The sequence below is a fragment of the Vidua macroura genome, chromosome 28 (genome assembly GCF_024509145.1).
Source record: "Vidua macroura isolate BioBank_ID:100142 chromosome 28, ASM2450914v1, whole genome shotgun sequence".
Lineage (NCBI taxonomy): Eukaryota > Metazoa > Chordata > Aves > Passeriformes > Viduidae > Vidua > Vidua macroura.
The window spans coordinates 4,093,874-4,108,755 of record NC_071598.1 but is presented as its reverse complement, the minus strand read 5'-3'; the positions used below and the strand labels follow the sequence as shown (position 1 = coordinate 4,108,755).

The 14,882-nt window shown below is 48.5% G+C and overlaps 1 protein-coding gene across 2 annotated transcripts in view; it reads right to left on the bottom strand.

Moving 5' to 3' along the window:
• Positions 1-14,882, bottom strand: part of AAK1 (AP2 associated kinase 1) — a 56,749-nt gene that overhangs the window by 31,087 nt on the left and 10,780 nt on the right. For both annotated transcript variants that reach the window (XM_054000613.1, XM_054000616.1), the window contains exons 3-5: positions 5,711-5,829; positions 4,296-4,404; positions 1,649-1,791 (exon numbers count right to left, since the gene is read on the bottom strand). In XM_054000613.1, coding sequence (XP_053856588.1) covers positions 1,649-1,791; positions 4,296-4,404; positions 5,711-5,829 — 371 coding nt within the window. The remainder of the gene's footprint in view (positions 1-1,648; positions 1,792-4,295; positions 4,405-5,710; positions 5,830-14,882) is intronic.

The window sequence follows — 14,882 nt, the reverse complement described above, 5'->3', positions numbered from 1 at the left end:
CTGTTGGTCACTTCCCACCAGCTGGGGACTGTGCCAACAGGAGGCTGCTCTGCTTCAGGCAAAGCCTTTGGGCTAATTCCAAATCAGAGCCAGGGGCCACTGAAACTCCTCCAGCTGCACTTGTCTGAAAGCTCATTCACAGCCTCCCTTCTGCTGGCAGAGCTCTCAGGGCAGGAACCTCCAGCACCAGAGCAGCATCAAAGAGCTGGAAGGCAAAAAACGCCTCCAACCCCCCAGCTGCCTGCAAAGCCAACATCTGCCCCCTCTTCAGCAGGGTGATATTCACCCCAAGAAAACATCTACGTGTCCCTCCTTACACCCAGAACTTGTACTAAACTTCTCTGGCCCTTAATCTCTCTTGGCTTTGCAACTGCCTCTTGACAGTATCATATTTTAACACAAATAAAGTCAAAATATATATAAATATTCATTCTGTGTTAGTACTGAGACCCCCAGAGGTCACCATGACAGAAACAATACACTAGTCAAGCAGAGAACATGTCGCCAAGCAGAGAAGAGCCAACCCTGACTCTGGGCACAGCTTACCAAGAGTCAGGCCTTGCAAAACCTCCCCTGGCCTAGGCAGGCAGCAGCGGGCTGGACACCAGCCCCAACAGCCCATTTCAACTGCAACTCAGGCAGACAGTAACACTCCAGATCAACTCACGAATCCAGCACAGATGCCCCAGATTTATTCGCCTGCAACACACTGAGTTTGTTCTGTATTAAACCCCCCAGGTAAGGGCAGGTTTAATGTCAGCTGGGGAGGTTCCTGGTCCTCACCCTGTTTTCCTGACCCAGACAAACTCCTGCAAGCTGCCCACAGACTTTACAGCCTTAAATCCAGGACTCAGATTGGTAAGAAATCACCTGTTTCCCCCTGGGAAGAGACACAGGAGCTGTTCCTACACCCAGACCGACTGAGCAGTGGCATCACTGTCATTTCAAACATGCCACAGCACACCAAACCCTGAGGATGTCTTCCTCTGCTCTACCTGGCTCTCCTTGGTACACGTGGCGTGTAAAACAATGGCCAGTGGCACAAACAAACATCTGTGAGGGCTCTGAAAATAGAACCTGCCCCACAAAGCACATCTGAATTTCAAATGCACACAGCAGCCTCCTTCTTGGCTGAGTATTTCATTCTAGCTCGTTGAGAGCAAAGGGAACATCTTTTTGTTTGCTGGATTACAGGCAGGGGATTTTCCCCAAGCTGGCCCAGCTAAGCACACAGAGTTTTACAACACACTTTCATGGTCAGAGCTCCAGAGGCCACTTTCAGAAGCTCCTAAGGATTCCTGCCCCAAGGCCAATGCTTCTGGAGCGCTTCTTTTGATCTGGAAACAATTTTGTGAGCTACCTTAAATAAGCAGTGTTTCAGGTCACTGTAAATAATTCATCAGGTACGTTCTGGCACGTGTGCAAGCCACAATTATTCACAAACATTTGTGTTTAAGTAGATCTATAGATGGCAAACATATGGTAAGCAGCACTGAGAGGCTCATTTCCTTTTTTATCTTCCAGCAGAGAGGTGTGTTTATGCCCACTTTCTCTCATCACCAGCAGGAGAAGCACAGCGTGGGCAGCTGGCAGACAGGCAGGGGGATGCTGCCTGCTGCCCTGCTGCACCCCTGGGGCCACAGCTCACCTTCAGGTCCCTGTGGATGATGGGAGTCTTGCACTGGTGCAGCCGGGCCACGGCCTCGCAGGTGTCGCAGAAGATCTGCAGGACCTCGCTCTCGGTGAAGCCGGTCTGCAGGCGCTGGTTCATCAGGTTCACCACCTGCCCCCCTGCAGGGCAAGCAGCAGGGACACTGAGCTCTGGGGTCCCCAAATCACACCAGGGACACTGAGCTCTGACCATCCCAAACCACACCAGGGACACTGAGCTGTGGGGTCCCCAGTCACAGCAGGACTCTGAGCTCTGATTATCCCACACCACAGCAGGGACACTGAGCTCTGGGGTCCCCAGTCACAGCAGGGACACTGAGCTCTGGGGTCCCCAGTCACAGCAGGGACACTGAGCTCTGGGGTCCCCAGTCACAGCAGGGACACTGAGCTCTGGGGTCCCCAGTCACAGCAGGACACTGAGCTCTGGGGTCCCCAGTCACAGAAGGACACTGAGCTCTGGGATCCCCAAATCACACCAGGGACACTGAGCTCTGGAGTCCCCAGTCACAAGCAGGGACACTGAGCTCTGGGGTCCCCAGTCACAGCAGGACACTGAGCTCTGGGGTCCCCAGTCACAGCAGGGACACTGAGCTCTGGGGTCCCCAGTCACAGCAGGGACACTGAGCTCTGGGGTCCCCAGTCACAGCAGGACACTGAGCTCTGGGGTCCCCAGTCACAGAAGGACACTGAGCTCTGGGGTCCCCAGTCACAGCAGGACACTGAGCTCTGGGGTCCCCAGTCACAGAAGGACACTGAGCTCTGGGATCCCCAAATCACACCAGGGACACTGAGCTCTGGAGTCCCCAGTCACAAGCAGGGACACTGAGCTCGGATCATCTCAAACCACAGCAGGGACACTGAGCTCTTGGGTCCCCAGTCACAGAAGGATACTGAGCTCTGGGGTCCCCAGTCACTGCAGGACACTGAGCTCTGGACTAATTTTCTTTTTTTCTTCCAAATAGGACTTCTTTTGTCTGAGCAGAGGAATAAAAGGCTGGATTTGGGGCACCCACAGTCCACAGATTAGTCTGCCACATGTAAGCAAGAGGAGGGAGGAAGGGAGACATTCACAAAACCCACACGTTAAGTGGCTTGGCTGAAGTTGTTGACTGCAAAGAATTAAAAATCCATTTGTAACAAGGGAAACTCTGGACAAACAAAACAAGTTTTCATGAACAAGTCCTGAATTTGTCTCAGCTTTGGGGTTTTGTTGCTGTCAAGGCCTTTCCAAAACAATCCTGAGGGTTTTTTCTCCTCTAAACGCCCTAGACAGACAGAGAAAAACTCCTTTCTGAAGCTCTGGTGAAGCAGCACTGCATCATTCCACATCACAAGTGCTGAAAAACTTTCGTGGTAGGAAAGAAAAGCTCAGTTTAATGAATACTACAGCTGTGAACATTTTACACCCAAAATGAATGCAGTTCTGCACACAAAGGCACTGATTTGGTTTGGAAACTGTTGGCCACAAAAGGAAAGTAACAAGGGAAAATCAGTGTGTAACAACCATTGCAGGGGAAGGCTGCAGGCAGCACCACAGCATCTGGCAAGAGCCACGTGAGAAAAGCCACCACCTCCTTCCAGACGGAAGGAAGCTCCTCAGAAAGATGGATTTTACTTCATCAGCCCACAATGTGGGCCCTGCAGCTGGGGGGTGCCTGTGAAGAGCTCAGGTTTGTACCTCCCTCCACAGTGGTCTCTGCACACGGGGCTGAGCAGGGATTTGCCAGCCTCGTGCTGACAACAGCTCTGGCCATGCTTAGCTTGAAGCTTAATGAGAGCTTATGGAGTGATGCCTTCAGCAAAACTGCACACAAAGTTCCTCCTCTCAGCAGCAAACAACCCAGGGCAAGGCAGGCTAGACTCCTGCAGCAAAACAAAGCAGCAGAGGATGTGGCAGAACAGAAGCCTGCACTGGGCCTGTTTACACACACCTACACGTGTGTAAATGCTACAATGCTTTTGAGTTCAAAGCCAGACAGGCCCAAAAATACCCATTTCCATCAGCTGCCACCATCCAAAGCAGCCACAGGCTCCTGAAGTCACCTGGCCAAAACATTATTTTTGCTGAACACTCTTCTGCGAGAAGACAGAATCTGAGCCCAGCACATGCATCATGTTCCAAACATTACATCCCAGCCACAAAGATCAAAGCTTTGGGATAGCTGGAAGAGCCTGTCTGGCTACAGACAGCCCAGCAAAAAGGTCAGAGGTAACAGGAATGCTTTTTGGCTTCCCATTATTCATGTCTTGCTTCTTCCAGAACAATCCTAAGCCAGGCTGATGTGGAAAAAATGAGACTAAAGTGAAGAAAAATTATATTCCTGGCTGCTTTAAGAGGAGCCACTTCTTGTGTGGACATAATACAACAGCAAGGTGGATTTAAGGGTTCTCCTTCACAACAGAGGGGACCCAGGATCGCCCTGGGTAGCAGCAAGGATAGTACCAATCCCATCAGCCGAGTCAACACAGCTCACTTCTCCAGCCCTAGCCCTGGCTTTGCTCAGCTCAGAACAGCTTCCTGCCAGCTTTGGGACAGCTCTTTTTTCAAAAGGAAGATGTGCACGTTCCCTGTAAGCACGGAAGGACAAACCCACCCATGAGCAGCCCCACAGGGCCCCACTCACCCCGGCAGAAGTCCATGAGGATCAGCACCTCCCACACATCCCCGCTGCTGACTGAGTTGATGCTGGAGTCGATGTAGCCCACAATGTTCTTGTGGCCAGACAGATCCCGCTGCAAGACAGACAAATTCACATGTGAACCAGCCAAATTCACACGTGAACCAGCCAAATTCACGCCATGGACCAGCCACATCCACGCCATGGACCAGCCACATCCACGCCATGGACCAGCCACATCCACGCCATGGACCCTCCTCACCCTCACTTTACACGAGCCACCATTCCAAAGGCACCAAAGACAGGGAGACAGGAGAAAGCAGCAGCAAGTGAAACCCAAGTAAACAAGCTCTGTGAGCACAGCTAAACCTTTGATGTAAGATCTAATCTCACCTTTTCCCACATAGCCCAAAGCTTCCCTGCACTATCACAAACTACAGCAGTTCACTTAAAAGGTATTAACCTAATTTAAAGCTACTGCAGAAATCACACACAGAATTGCTACAGGTAGGAGTTTCTGATATGAAGATCATCCACCCCAAACCTGCACCTCGTGTGGTAAATTCACAAAATGAGGATTTTCTATTTCCTTCCCCACCTGGAAGCTGCTCTAAACGCTCATCAGGATCTTTGAATACAACTTCAAAAGTGGCACTTTCATGTTTACCATGCTGCAAACAAGATTAGGCAAATCTATTTGGATCATCTCCATTTTGTCTTTGTTTAGGGAAGCTAAGTTTGAAACAGCTATTAAAAATAGCTATCCCATCATACAAATCCTTGTGGCCAATAATCTAGAGAAACATCCCAGAGCTTATTACAAATACTTTACATTTCAAAAGCCCTGGCAGCAGCTACCCAAATACTGTTTTAATCTACCAACCTCAACGATGCAGAGATAACCTTCATCCCGACCCGCAGGATTAGAAGATGCTGTGATACAGATTTATCTCAGGATGGAGGTCTGCCATTCACGCACTAATTTCAGTTCAGAGATATCAGAACCATCAGCCTCTTCTCATTAAGTTTAAAAGGCTGAAGACTTGAGATCTCAACTGAAGATTGTGAGACTGAATTCCAACATCCTCAGCCATGCTCACATCTTCTGCCCTTCCTTTTCCCACTAAGCCATGCAGTTCTCCCCTCATTTTCCTGGTTGTTTTTTTTTTTTTTTTTTTTTTTTTTTTTTTTTTTTTTTTTCAGGTACCAAGTTTTCCTTGTCTGCTGGACAGCAACTTTTGAAATAGGTCAGTACTAGATTTCCACACACCTCCAGAGGTCTGCTCTCCCCACACAAAAGCCATTTTTGCTAGGAAAACACACCGTTTGTGACCAGATGCCGCAGAGCTCACAAGCAGAAGGTACCCAGGCTCCCACCCCCTGCACTCCAGCCTGGGGCCCAGCACACAGCAGGGACTCACCATGATCTGGATCTCTCTCTTGCAGACCTGCAGGTCGTACTCGTTATTGACATACATCCTCTTCAGGGCACACTTCACCCCATTGCTCGTCCTCACCAGGAACACGATTGCAAAGCCACCTATGGAGGACACAAAATCCCCTGGTCATTGGCAAGAAACCTCTTTGCTCCCAAGCCTGTCCCTGCCAGGGGAGGACAGCTGGGACAGGGAGGGCACTGAGCAGCTCCCACCACCCCACAGTGGGAATGCTCCTTCCCGTGCCCCTCTCCAGAGCTCCCAGCTCTGCCTGGGCAGTTATCTCTAGGAACTCAAAGGGATCCAAGGGGTAATCTTCAATTAATGGCAGTGAAGTTAACATTTAACATCTCCATAAAAACAAGCAATTACACCAGTTCCTGGTCCTGCCAGACAGTCCCTCATTGCTCCATTAATTCCTGTTATGAAGAAGAAAGCTGGAGGACAGCAATGCTGCCTTGGACAGAAATCAGAGCTACAGATCACCCAGTGAGCCACCAAAGGCCTAAACTTAAAAGGCTCTGCAACTTTGAAGCTTAAGTTACATTACAAAGCTGATTTGTGCAAGAAGCAGAAGAAACATCTCCCACATGCGGTTTGATGTTAATGCTTTTAAATCAGGACGGAAGAACAAGGGAAAAACCCACAATTCATTCTGTGGTCATTGCTATTAGTAAAGTCAGTATTCCCAGGATAAATTGACTTGTTTCAGATGAAAGCCTTTCATCTCTGTCAGCTCTCCATCCAAATACACAGGCTTACATTTGTAGTCCTGGCAGAAATAGGAAGCTGACGGAGGATGCAGGGGTAGAGGCATCAGAAGTTTCACACCTGGCTCTGGAGATGGGAATGAATTTGGGCAGAGTGGCACAGATCCAAGCAGCCACAAGTTGTTGCACACTGGTGAGAAGGGAGGCACACTGACACTGCTGATGCCACAGCCCAACAGCACCTTACACTGCACACCTATTTCTTTTATGTCCAAAGACTCATAAAGGCCCAGCTCACGGGTGATTTATGTGTCTTCAGAAGTCCCACTACAAGGGGAGCAGCAGCCACACACCACAGAACCCAAGTCACATCCCAAAGAATTCCCCTTTTCTTCACAGGCTGCCAGAAACCCCCAGACCCCAGCACACACAGTTCCACAGATGTGTTTGTGCTCATGGTTATTCAGCACTTGCACAGGTTGCCCCATCACGTGACAAACAAAGCCACTGTTGGGGAAAATTTACTGACCAGGAAAGAATGAAAAAGAGCAAATAACCAGACAACACTCCCTGGTTGTTTTCAATAGCTTTTATGACATTACAGCTCCTCTTCCACCTCGACACAGGAGTTACACACACAGGTAACTCACCTGCCAGCACAGGAACTGCTCAACAGGAATCTCTCCTGGCAGGCAAACTCCTCAGCTTTACACAGCACAATCTGCCACAGGAACTAGAGCAGGCTTTCCAAGGAAGCCCCACTGTCTCTTAGAAGCAACCCCAGCAGAAAGATGGGACAGAAAGAAGAAACAAAACAAAACAGAAAAACCAACTCCTCCTCCCTTCCCCCCCACAAAAAAATATAAGCATCAAGTCTTCAATTAAAGGTCTTGAAAACTATAGCCAGGCTGCAAAATGGACACTCAAACTGAGCAAACTGGGACACGGCCCTGGGATGCAGCACGTCACAGCTGCTCAAACCCCCTCGCAGCTCTGGAGGGGCCTCCGTGCACAGCGCTCGATTCAGACCCAAAAATAACCCTGACTCTCTCCCCGAAGCTGCTTCAAGTTGAGGATCTCAAATTACAAGTCATTTTTAAGAGCTTCTGAACCCACAGCAGTAGCCTTATTGTTCTCCCCAGCCACATTTGTCTCGTTTTTGGAGAACAAATCTGCACATCTCACTGTGAATCTTCAGCCCAAAGGGTGGCTGTGGAAAAGAGTAACACAGCCCTGCACTGATTCTTCTTCCCCCTCTTATAACCCACAATAGAGCCAGGAAGAAATAAGGGACCACAACCAACATAATTTTCCCAAACCCTACTTTGTTAACAGCCTATACTTTTCAGAATCATTGGAGAGTCAAGTCTGGAATTATTTTTTTTTAATTTCTGTACAGTATTTCCATGGATCTCAGAAAAACACTAGAGAAAAAAATTAAACAAACAAACAAACCCCCAAAGAGTTGATTTTCCAAAGTTTATTACAGTCTCAGCCGTCCTCAAAACCTTTTTGTAACCACAAGACTTTTGGGTTTCCCTCCCCCCCAAAATGAGCAGTCACCCAGGAGAAGCCCCTGCTCCACCCCAGGGGCTCAGTTCCCTTTTCCCAGCTCTGGCCAGGCCAGCAGGATATGGGATCTCTGTTTACAGTGCTGTGCTCAGCAGAAAGAAACACGAGCTGAGCAGCAAAAATTGATCAATTAAACTTTAAAAAAAAAAAAAAAAAAAAAAAAAAAAAAAAAAAAAAAAAAAAAAAAGCAGCTTCACTAACCTCAAGAACCTCCTCCTGCTTCGAATCTTTGCTTCAGCTGAGTGGGACTGGAGCCTCTTCAGATCAACTGCTAATGCCTCATTCACAGGTCCCTTCCCTCTACCAGGATCCTGGGCTAATTAATTAACAAAGTCACCTCCAGAGCACCCTTGTTAGAACACGTACATCTTGCACAAGCCAGCTGGCACAGAAAACCACAGTCTGTGCAAGGGAGAACACAGACACAGCATCCCGAGAGCTCAGGAGAAAGAGACTCCCAAATGCCCCAAATGGTCAGCACCACGCTGAAAACCACACACTTACTTTATCTTTTAACTGCTAACAGCTGCTTAACCCTTCCTCCTCGCCCACTGCACATCCACACCACCACCACCTCCTCAGCCTCAAGGGCTCTCAGCTTCCAGAGCTCCAGACCACAACCAAGTTCTCCCTCGTAATTCCAGTCCAACCCCCAACTTGGCTAAATCTGGGTAAAGTTGAAAGGAAAGAGATCAAAGACAAATTTACAAGCAATTATGATGAAGCCCTGCCAGATGCACATTACAGGACCATTTACAGAGAACAGCAAGACAACAGCCTGGCACTGCCAGCTCCAACATAAAGATGATCATCCCGGGATCTGAGCAGCTCCCAGCAGCCAAGGTCAGCTCAGGAGCCTGTGCTACACGTGCCTAGGGAGGGTGGGTCACACACAGGCACAGCTTAGAGGCAAAGTATTCCAGGCACCAGGAACATCCCCATGTCTCTGCTGGTAAAGCCTCTTTTCTAGTACACGTGTGGAAAGCAAAGGCACGAGACCAGTGCAGGCTTCAGCTGCAACAGAACAAATAAATCCAGAGACTTGCAAGCACCAGGAGGGACAAGAGCAAGAGCTAAGCCTGAGAGTCACCTCAGAGGACAGTTTTCCCCTGCACACGTGCCTCTGATTTAAGGTTCTGAAGGAAATTCAACTCTCTTCCCACATCAGCCAGCAAAAGCTGAAGTACCCTTCCCATTCTAAAATGTGAGAAGTTATTTCTGTGTTCACCCCTAAGACATATGAACATTGCTGAGCAAGTCAGCACTGGGATCACCGTCAGCTCACCACCAGCTACAGGGGTTTCTCTGGGGAAACTTTTTTTGTGTCTCTTTGGCAGTTTAGGCCTGCCTGAACTGCATGGAAATATGGTTATCATGCCGCACACTGCTGCCTGACTGTTGTTCTTGCTAAAAGGTTTTAGGATAAGCTGTAAAAATACTGGGAAGTTCCAATTATCTCCAGTCAATAGAGATGCCAAAGCAATTTTCCATGCAGGTTTGTGTCAGGGCACTGGCCAGCTGCCAGCTCTGGTAGTTATGTTTTCAGCCCTTCTGTAATTTCAGCAGGATGCACAACTCCTCACAGCCAGGCAAGTACTTCTAAACTAGGTAAGAGCAGCTGCACGTGATCCCTCCCAGCTCCTCCAAGGTAAGGAGAGAGCTGTGCTGAGCTCAAGGGATTCCTGTTGGACTGCAGGAATCCTCCTGCAGCCAGCAATGCCAACCAAGCACAGCACTGCTGCTGCACGGAATTTGCACCAGCTGATCCCTCTCGATGCTCTGCATGCAGACAGCCCACTGTGCTTCAGCACTGCAGCTGAGGGGAAGCCAAGTGCTGCTCAGATGTCCCCAAAACTGCCCCGGGAACATTCAGCCTCCAGGGACAGCCGGCGAGGCATTTTAAACTCCAGCTGTACCAGCAGGCACTTAAAATTAAGTGCTCTGCTGAACCAGGCACAAAGCCACTCCATTTGCACAATTCCAATACTCACTGATCTTTATCCATCAAGAATTATGTCATACTTTGCCTTATCTCACCAGCCAGAAGAACTTCCTTAGCACTTACCTTCCTAAGTACAAGGGCAGGCTCACTCAGGTTTTCTTTTCCCCCCCCCCAGTCAGGATGCTGTGATCCAGCTACAAGAAAACCACAGTGACTCCCTTGCATGGGGTGTTTCCAGCTCACCATTCCCAAAGCTTTACTAAAACACAGTAATGTGGTTTTCCCCCAGTCACAGCCACAAGCAGCTGTCACAGACACTGCACGTGACCCATCACTGGACATCCTCACCTGGCAACACCAGAACCATTTTCTCTCTGCTGTTGTCCTGAGGAAGCCATCCTGCACCTCTGGCTCCTCTAACTGGAGCAACATACAGTCATTCAAAGAAAGAAAAGAGTTTTTCCCCAAGGTGTGTACATACAACAATCACTCCTTTCAATCCAAACTATTCTGTGATGCGATTCTTGATCCTAAAGCACCAATGTTTTTGGGCATCTTTTCTAGAGACTCAGGTGCCCTGGGGATCCTGTCCTCTGAGCAGCTGGGGCTGCTGAGCTGCAGAGACCCCAAAAAAAACCTTCCTGTGACTGCTGGAAGTGACACTGGGACCCCACCAGGAGTCTCGAGGAGACTCCCCAGCAGCTCCTATAAAAAGCACCACACTGCCCCACAAACACAGCAGTGACGGGGAGGAGAGCCAAGGAAAGCAGTCCTACTGATCCTGCTCGTGCCATGATCTGCTGTGACCCTCCCCACAAGTAAATATTTGCTGGTGTGTTTTAATATGGGCTTTTTTATCAATAATAGCTCCCCATGATTTGCATTAGGATTACTGTGCTATTTTTGTGGCTATTAATCTGCACCAATGTATTCTTTCTGCTGCCTTTATTCCACTCTTCCATTGCCCAGCAGGAGGGTATTGCTGCACATACCTGCTGAAAACACACCATTTCAAATCCCATTTTCCCCGTTTTTATGCCACTTCTGAGCTCTTTGTTTCCAGGACAGGATATTTCACTCCAAATTAAGCTTTCTGTTCCAGCATTATTCCTCGTTATTATTAAATGTGCCCACAGACCAGAGGCAGCACTGTGAAGTGTTCTACTGTGATACACAACGAGGGGTTGGAATGAACAGGATCGCTGCACATTGCTTTTTCTGCTTTGTGAAGCATCTGCAACCCCTTTAAAGTCACAGTGTGCCAGCATTAACATCTTTACAGAAAAATACAACTGCCTCATTTTGTTTTGAAAGTCATTTGGGGCATAATTCAGAAGGCACAGTAATGAGGTAGACTTTGCACTGTAATATCCAAGATGATGAAAATACCAAAGGAAGTGAAGACAACACTAGTACAATCCATGACTTACTGAGTTCAACCTGGAACAGATCTCTGCTCCCCCTTCCTTTGGATGGAGACAGTCAGAAACACAAGCAATTTGCAAGTAATTTCTCTGTTCTTCAAGCATGCTGTTAAAAAGGATGCTACTGGGCTGGGAAAACCTGTGATTAACAGAAAAGGGCAAAAAACTTAGAACTTGACCAGAGAACATCTGGGTCAGTTTGCCAACACCAGTGAGAGCAGCAGGGTGAGCTACAGGCCCTGCTCACCCAGCTCACCTCCCCGAGACCTCCTCTCACACAGGAGCTCTGCAGCCTGGCTCCAGAAAGCAAAACCTGCACCTTCAGGTGGTCCCAGCCCAGAGCTGACCCCTCAGACCACAGCATCTCTTGTAAGAGACAGCAACAAGTCACCCCAACAGGATGGGACTGAAGGTTCACCCTCTCCTGACACCTTGGCTATGGCAGAACATGTTTCCAACAGGAAGACACATTTTTAGAGGTTTCCCAGCACTGCCAGCTACCACAAAGGATTTCACCCAACCCAGCCTCTCTCTGGCAGGACTGACCCTGCCCACAGTCCCTCCCAGCACCTCTTCTAAGCTGTTCTTTCACCACTCTACTCACACTCCCCACATGCTCTGCAGCAATTTATTCCTGGGTGTTGTCACCCCGTCACCATCAGGATGTCTCACCAAAATCTCCACTGGATTTCAACCCCAAGTTCTTCCCCTACAGGGCAGTGTAGCTATAACCCATCTTTTCCCCACAGCCTCCTGGGTGGATGCTATCCAGAGTCTTTTCCAGATGATCCAGCACAAGAAGGCTAGAGGGACTCAAAGCAGTGGTGGTTGTACTAATGCTCTCCTTTGTGTTTGCATTTTGTTGTTTTAGTACTACATGTTGGAGAGACACGACACTTGGGGTTTGGGATTTAATTAGTGCCTGTGACTCACTCTCCCACCCAATTTCATAATCCTCTGGTTACAGTAGGGTATTTACATGCCACTTTATAGCCATGTAAGTGAAGATTATTCACCCTCAAGCTGCAGGCACAGAAAACATACAGCCTGTCCCAAGGCACAGGCCTGCATCACCTCTCAGGAGTACATGGACAAAACCAGTGTTTGTTCCTCATAACCCAGGCTAAAAACCCAGGATTTTCTGCACCTGGGCCAAACTGTGCCAACAGTCAGCACGCTGAAGCACAAAGCACTGACAGGGTGTGCTCAGCCACAGGCTCACACACACACCCACAGGTGTAAGTGGTACCTGCACAACTGTCTGAAGGTGGCAGTGGGGACGGGGTGACACTCAGGACACACCACACACACAAACAACAGCAGCAGGCTCTGCTCCAGGGGGGCCTGAATGTGGATCTCCTGGTCTTACTACACCCAAATGTCTGTAAACAGTGCATGTGTTTGTGTACATGTGTGTTATAAACCAGAGTCCAGTTATGAAGGAGAACAAAACAAACCCTCATGCCCTGCCAACAGCCTCCCCAGCTGGGAAGAGCAGATAATAACACTAAATTAAACAGGACCTCTCTCAGCCCAGATTTTCTACCTCCAAGGAAATAATAAGCTTCACTTAGTTGGTTTTTGTCTTGACTTATCTAAGCATTACAGTGCCAAGTTGAAGGGACTGCTTCAATCGAAAGGCCTGCCCCAGCATCTCCCAGAGCAGTATTTCAAGGAGCTCTCAGTGCCTGACCTCACCATACTCACCTGAACAGGGAGTTAAACACACTAAAACCAAACAAAAATCTGGGTGGTTCACTGAGCTTCCAGCTGTGGCTTCGTCTGCTCCTTTGGGCTCATTCCACTGTCCCTAAGCAGCACTTTAAAAGGTTTCATCCCGGAGGGGAGATAGAACTGCTCTGGGAAACTTATCAAATCAGATCTTCAAACATCAACTGCCAATTAAATAGTCTGAACATTTAAGTTTTATCTTGAGGGCAAGAAAGAAAGGGCACACCACTAACTCCAGTTGAAAGAGCTTTGTCTGTGTAAGGAGCAATGGTCACAGTAACTCGAATTTCAGCCCCGTTCTGCCCGTTTTAATTGGCTGTAGGAGGCAATCAGAGCTCCCGAACTGCAGGGAAAGTAGATAGCACCTAGATAAAGCATAGAGGATGTCTAGTATTTCATCACAGGAAACCTGAAACGTGCACAGTATCAGGAGACTCAGCTGAATCCTGCATCTCCCCAGATGGAAAATTAGCTAAGAAAGTATTTTTGCAACAAGATCAGGAATTTAATAGTGAACATACTCTGAAGAAGGTTGTAACAGCTACAACTGTAAAAAGTCAGGAGAGCTCAGAGCTAAAGTGAACATACAGGAAATGCAGCTATTTTGTGAGTGCTTCTAGTGATACTTTCGTTGAAGAAATACAAGGGACACAGATACAGGTTGTCTGTCAAGCCAGCCAAGGACAGAATCCTCCTGGCATAGGACAACCTCTTGAAGAATATTCAAGCTTTGCTGGGCAAATCACCAGCTCCCCTTCAGAGCAATGCACTCAGCTTGTTTTCTCCTAGCAAATGCTGGGGCTTCATCCTACTGCCAGAAGAAAGCAGTGCTGGGAAACTGAGGTGGATTCTGTGCTCACCCAGTCCATATTCACAACAGCAGCAGCTCTGAGCAGGGCAGGTAACAACTCACTGCTTCATTGTCCATAGCAGGGAAATACATGTCAGCCCTACAGCTCCCAAAGTTAGGCACTGTTCTTCCAGTAATTACCATTTCAAGCAGCCAGAAATTCTCCACACAGCTCACATTGGAGCTGAGAAGAATTTGACCTGCACAAAGTCCATCTGCACATAAGCAACAGTTTCCACGTGGAAGCAGCAAGCAGAGGAGCCTCCAGGCCGGCCAGCTGAAATCCCTCAGGCTGAGCGAGCTCTCCAGGCACGGAAAGCCCAGCACCTGCCCACACAAAATACAGCTGGGACTCAGTGAGAGGCGGGAAGAAAAAGGGAAAAAAACTAAACAACCAGCTCCAAAGATACCCCCAGAGTCCATCAGACATCACCCATCATCAAGGCAAAGGTCTGCTCCCAAGAGAGCAGAACAGCCCGGGCAAAGCCCTGCTTATCACAAACCCTTCTCACTCCCAGCTCCAGAAAGCAGCAGCTCTTCCATCTCCAGCACTGCTTAAGCTTTAGGCTTTAAATACCACCAGGAAAACTTTAACAGAACATCCAGCACATCTGAGCAGAGGACTTCTCCCCAGGTAAAACAAAGGCTTAAGCTTTCACAGAGTTCGTGGGTCAGACTCTCAGCCAGGGAAAGCAGGGCCACAGTCAGCCCTACACAGATTTACCATAGCTGAGAATCCTAATGTGATTATCCAATATTACCAACATAATTACAGGGCCCTTGCTTAATGTCACTGTTGCAATATCTAGGCCATGACAGGACAGATTTAGATTTACAAGCTCCACCCTCTCCTTTTAAATAGGCAGGACGTAACCATGGTTAATGTTGGTGTGGCAGCCCCAGCCACGAGTGCCTGAACTGTGCAAAA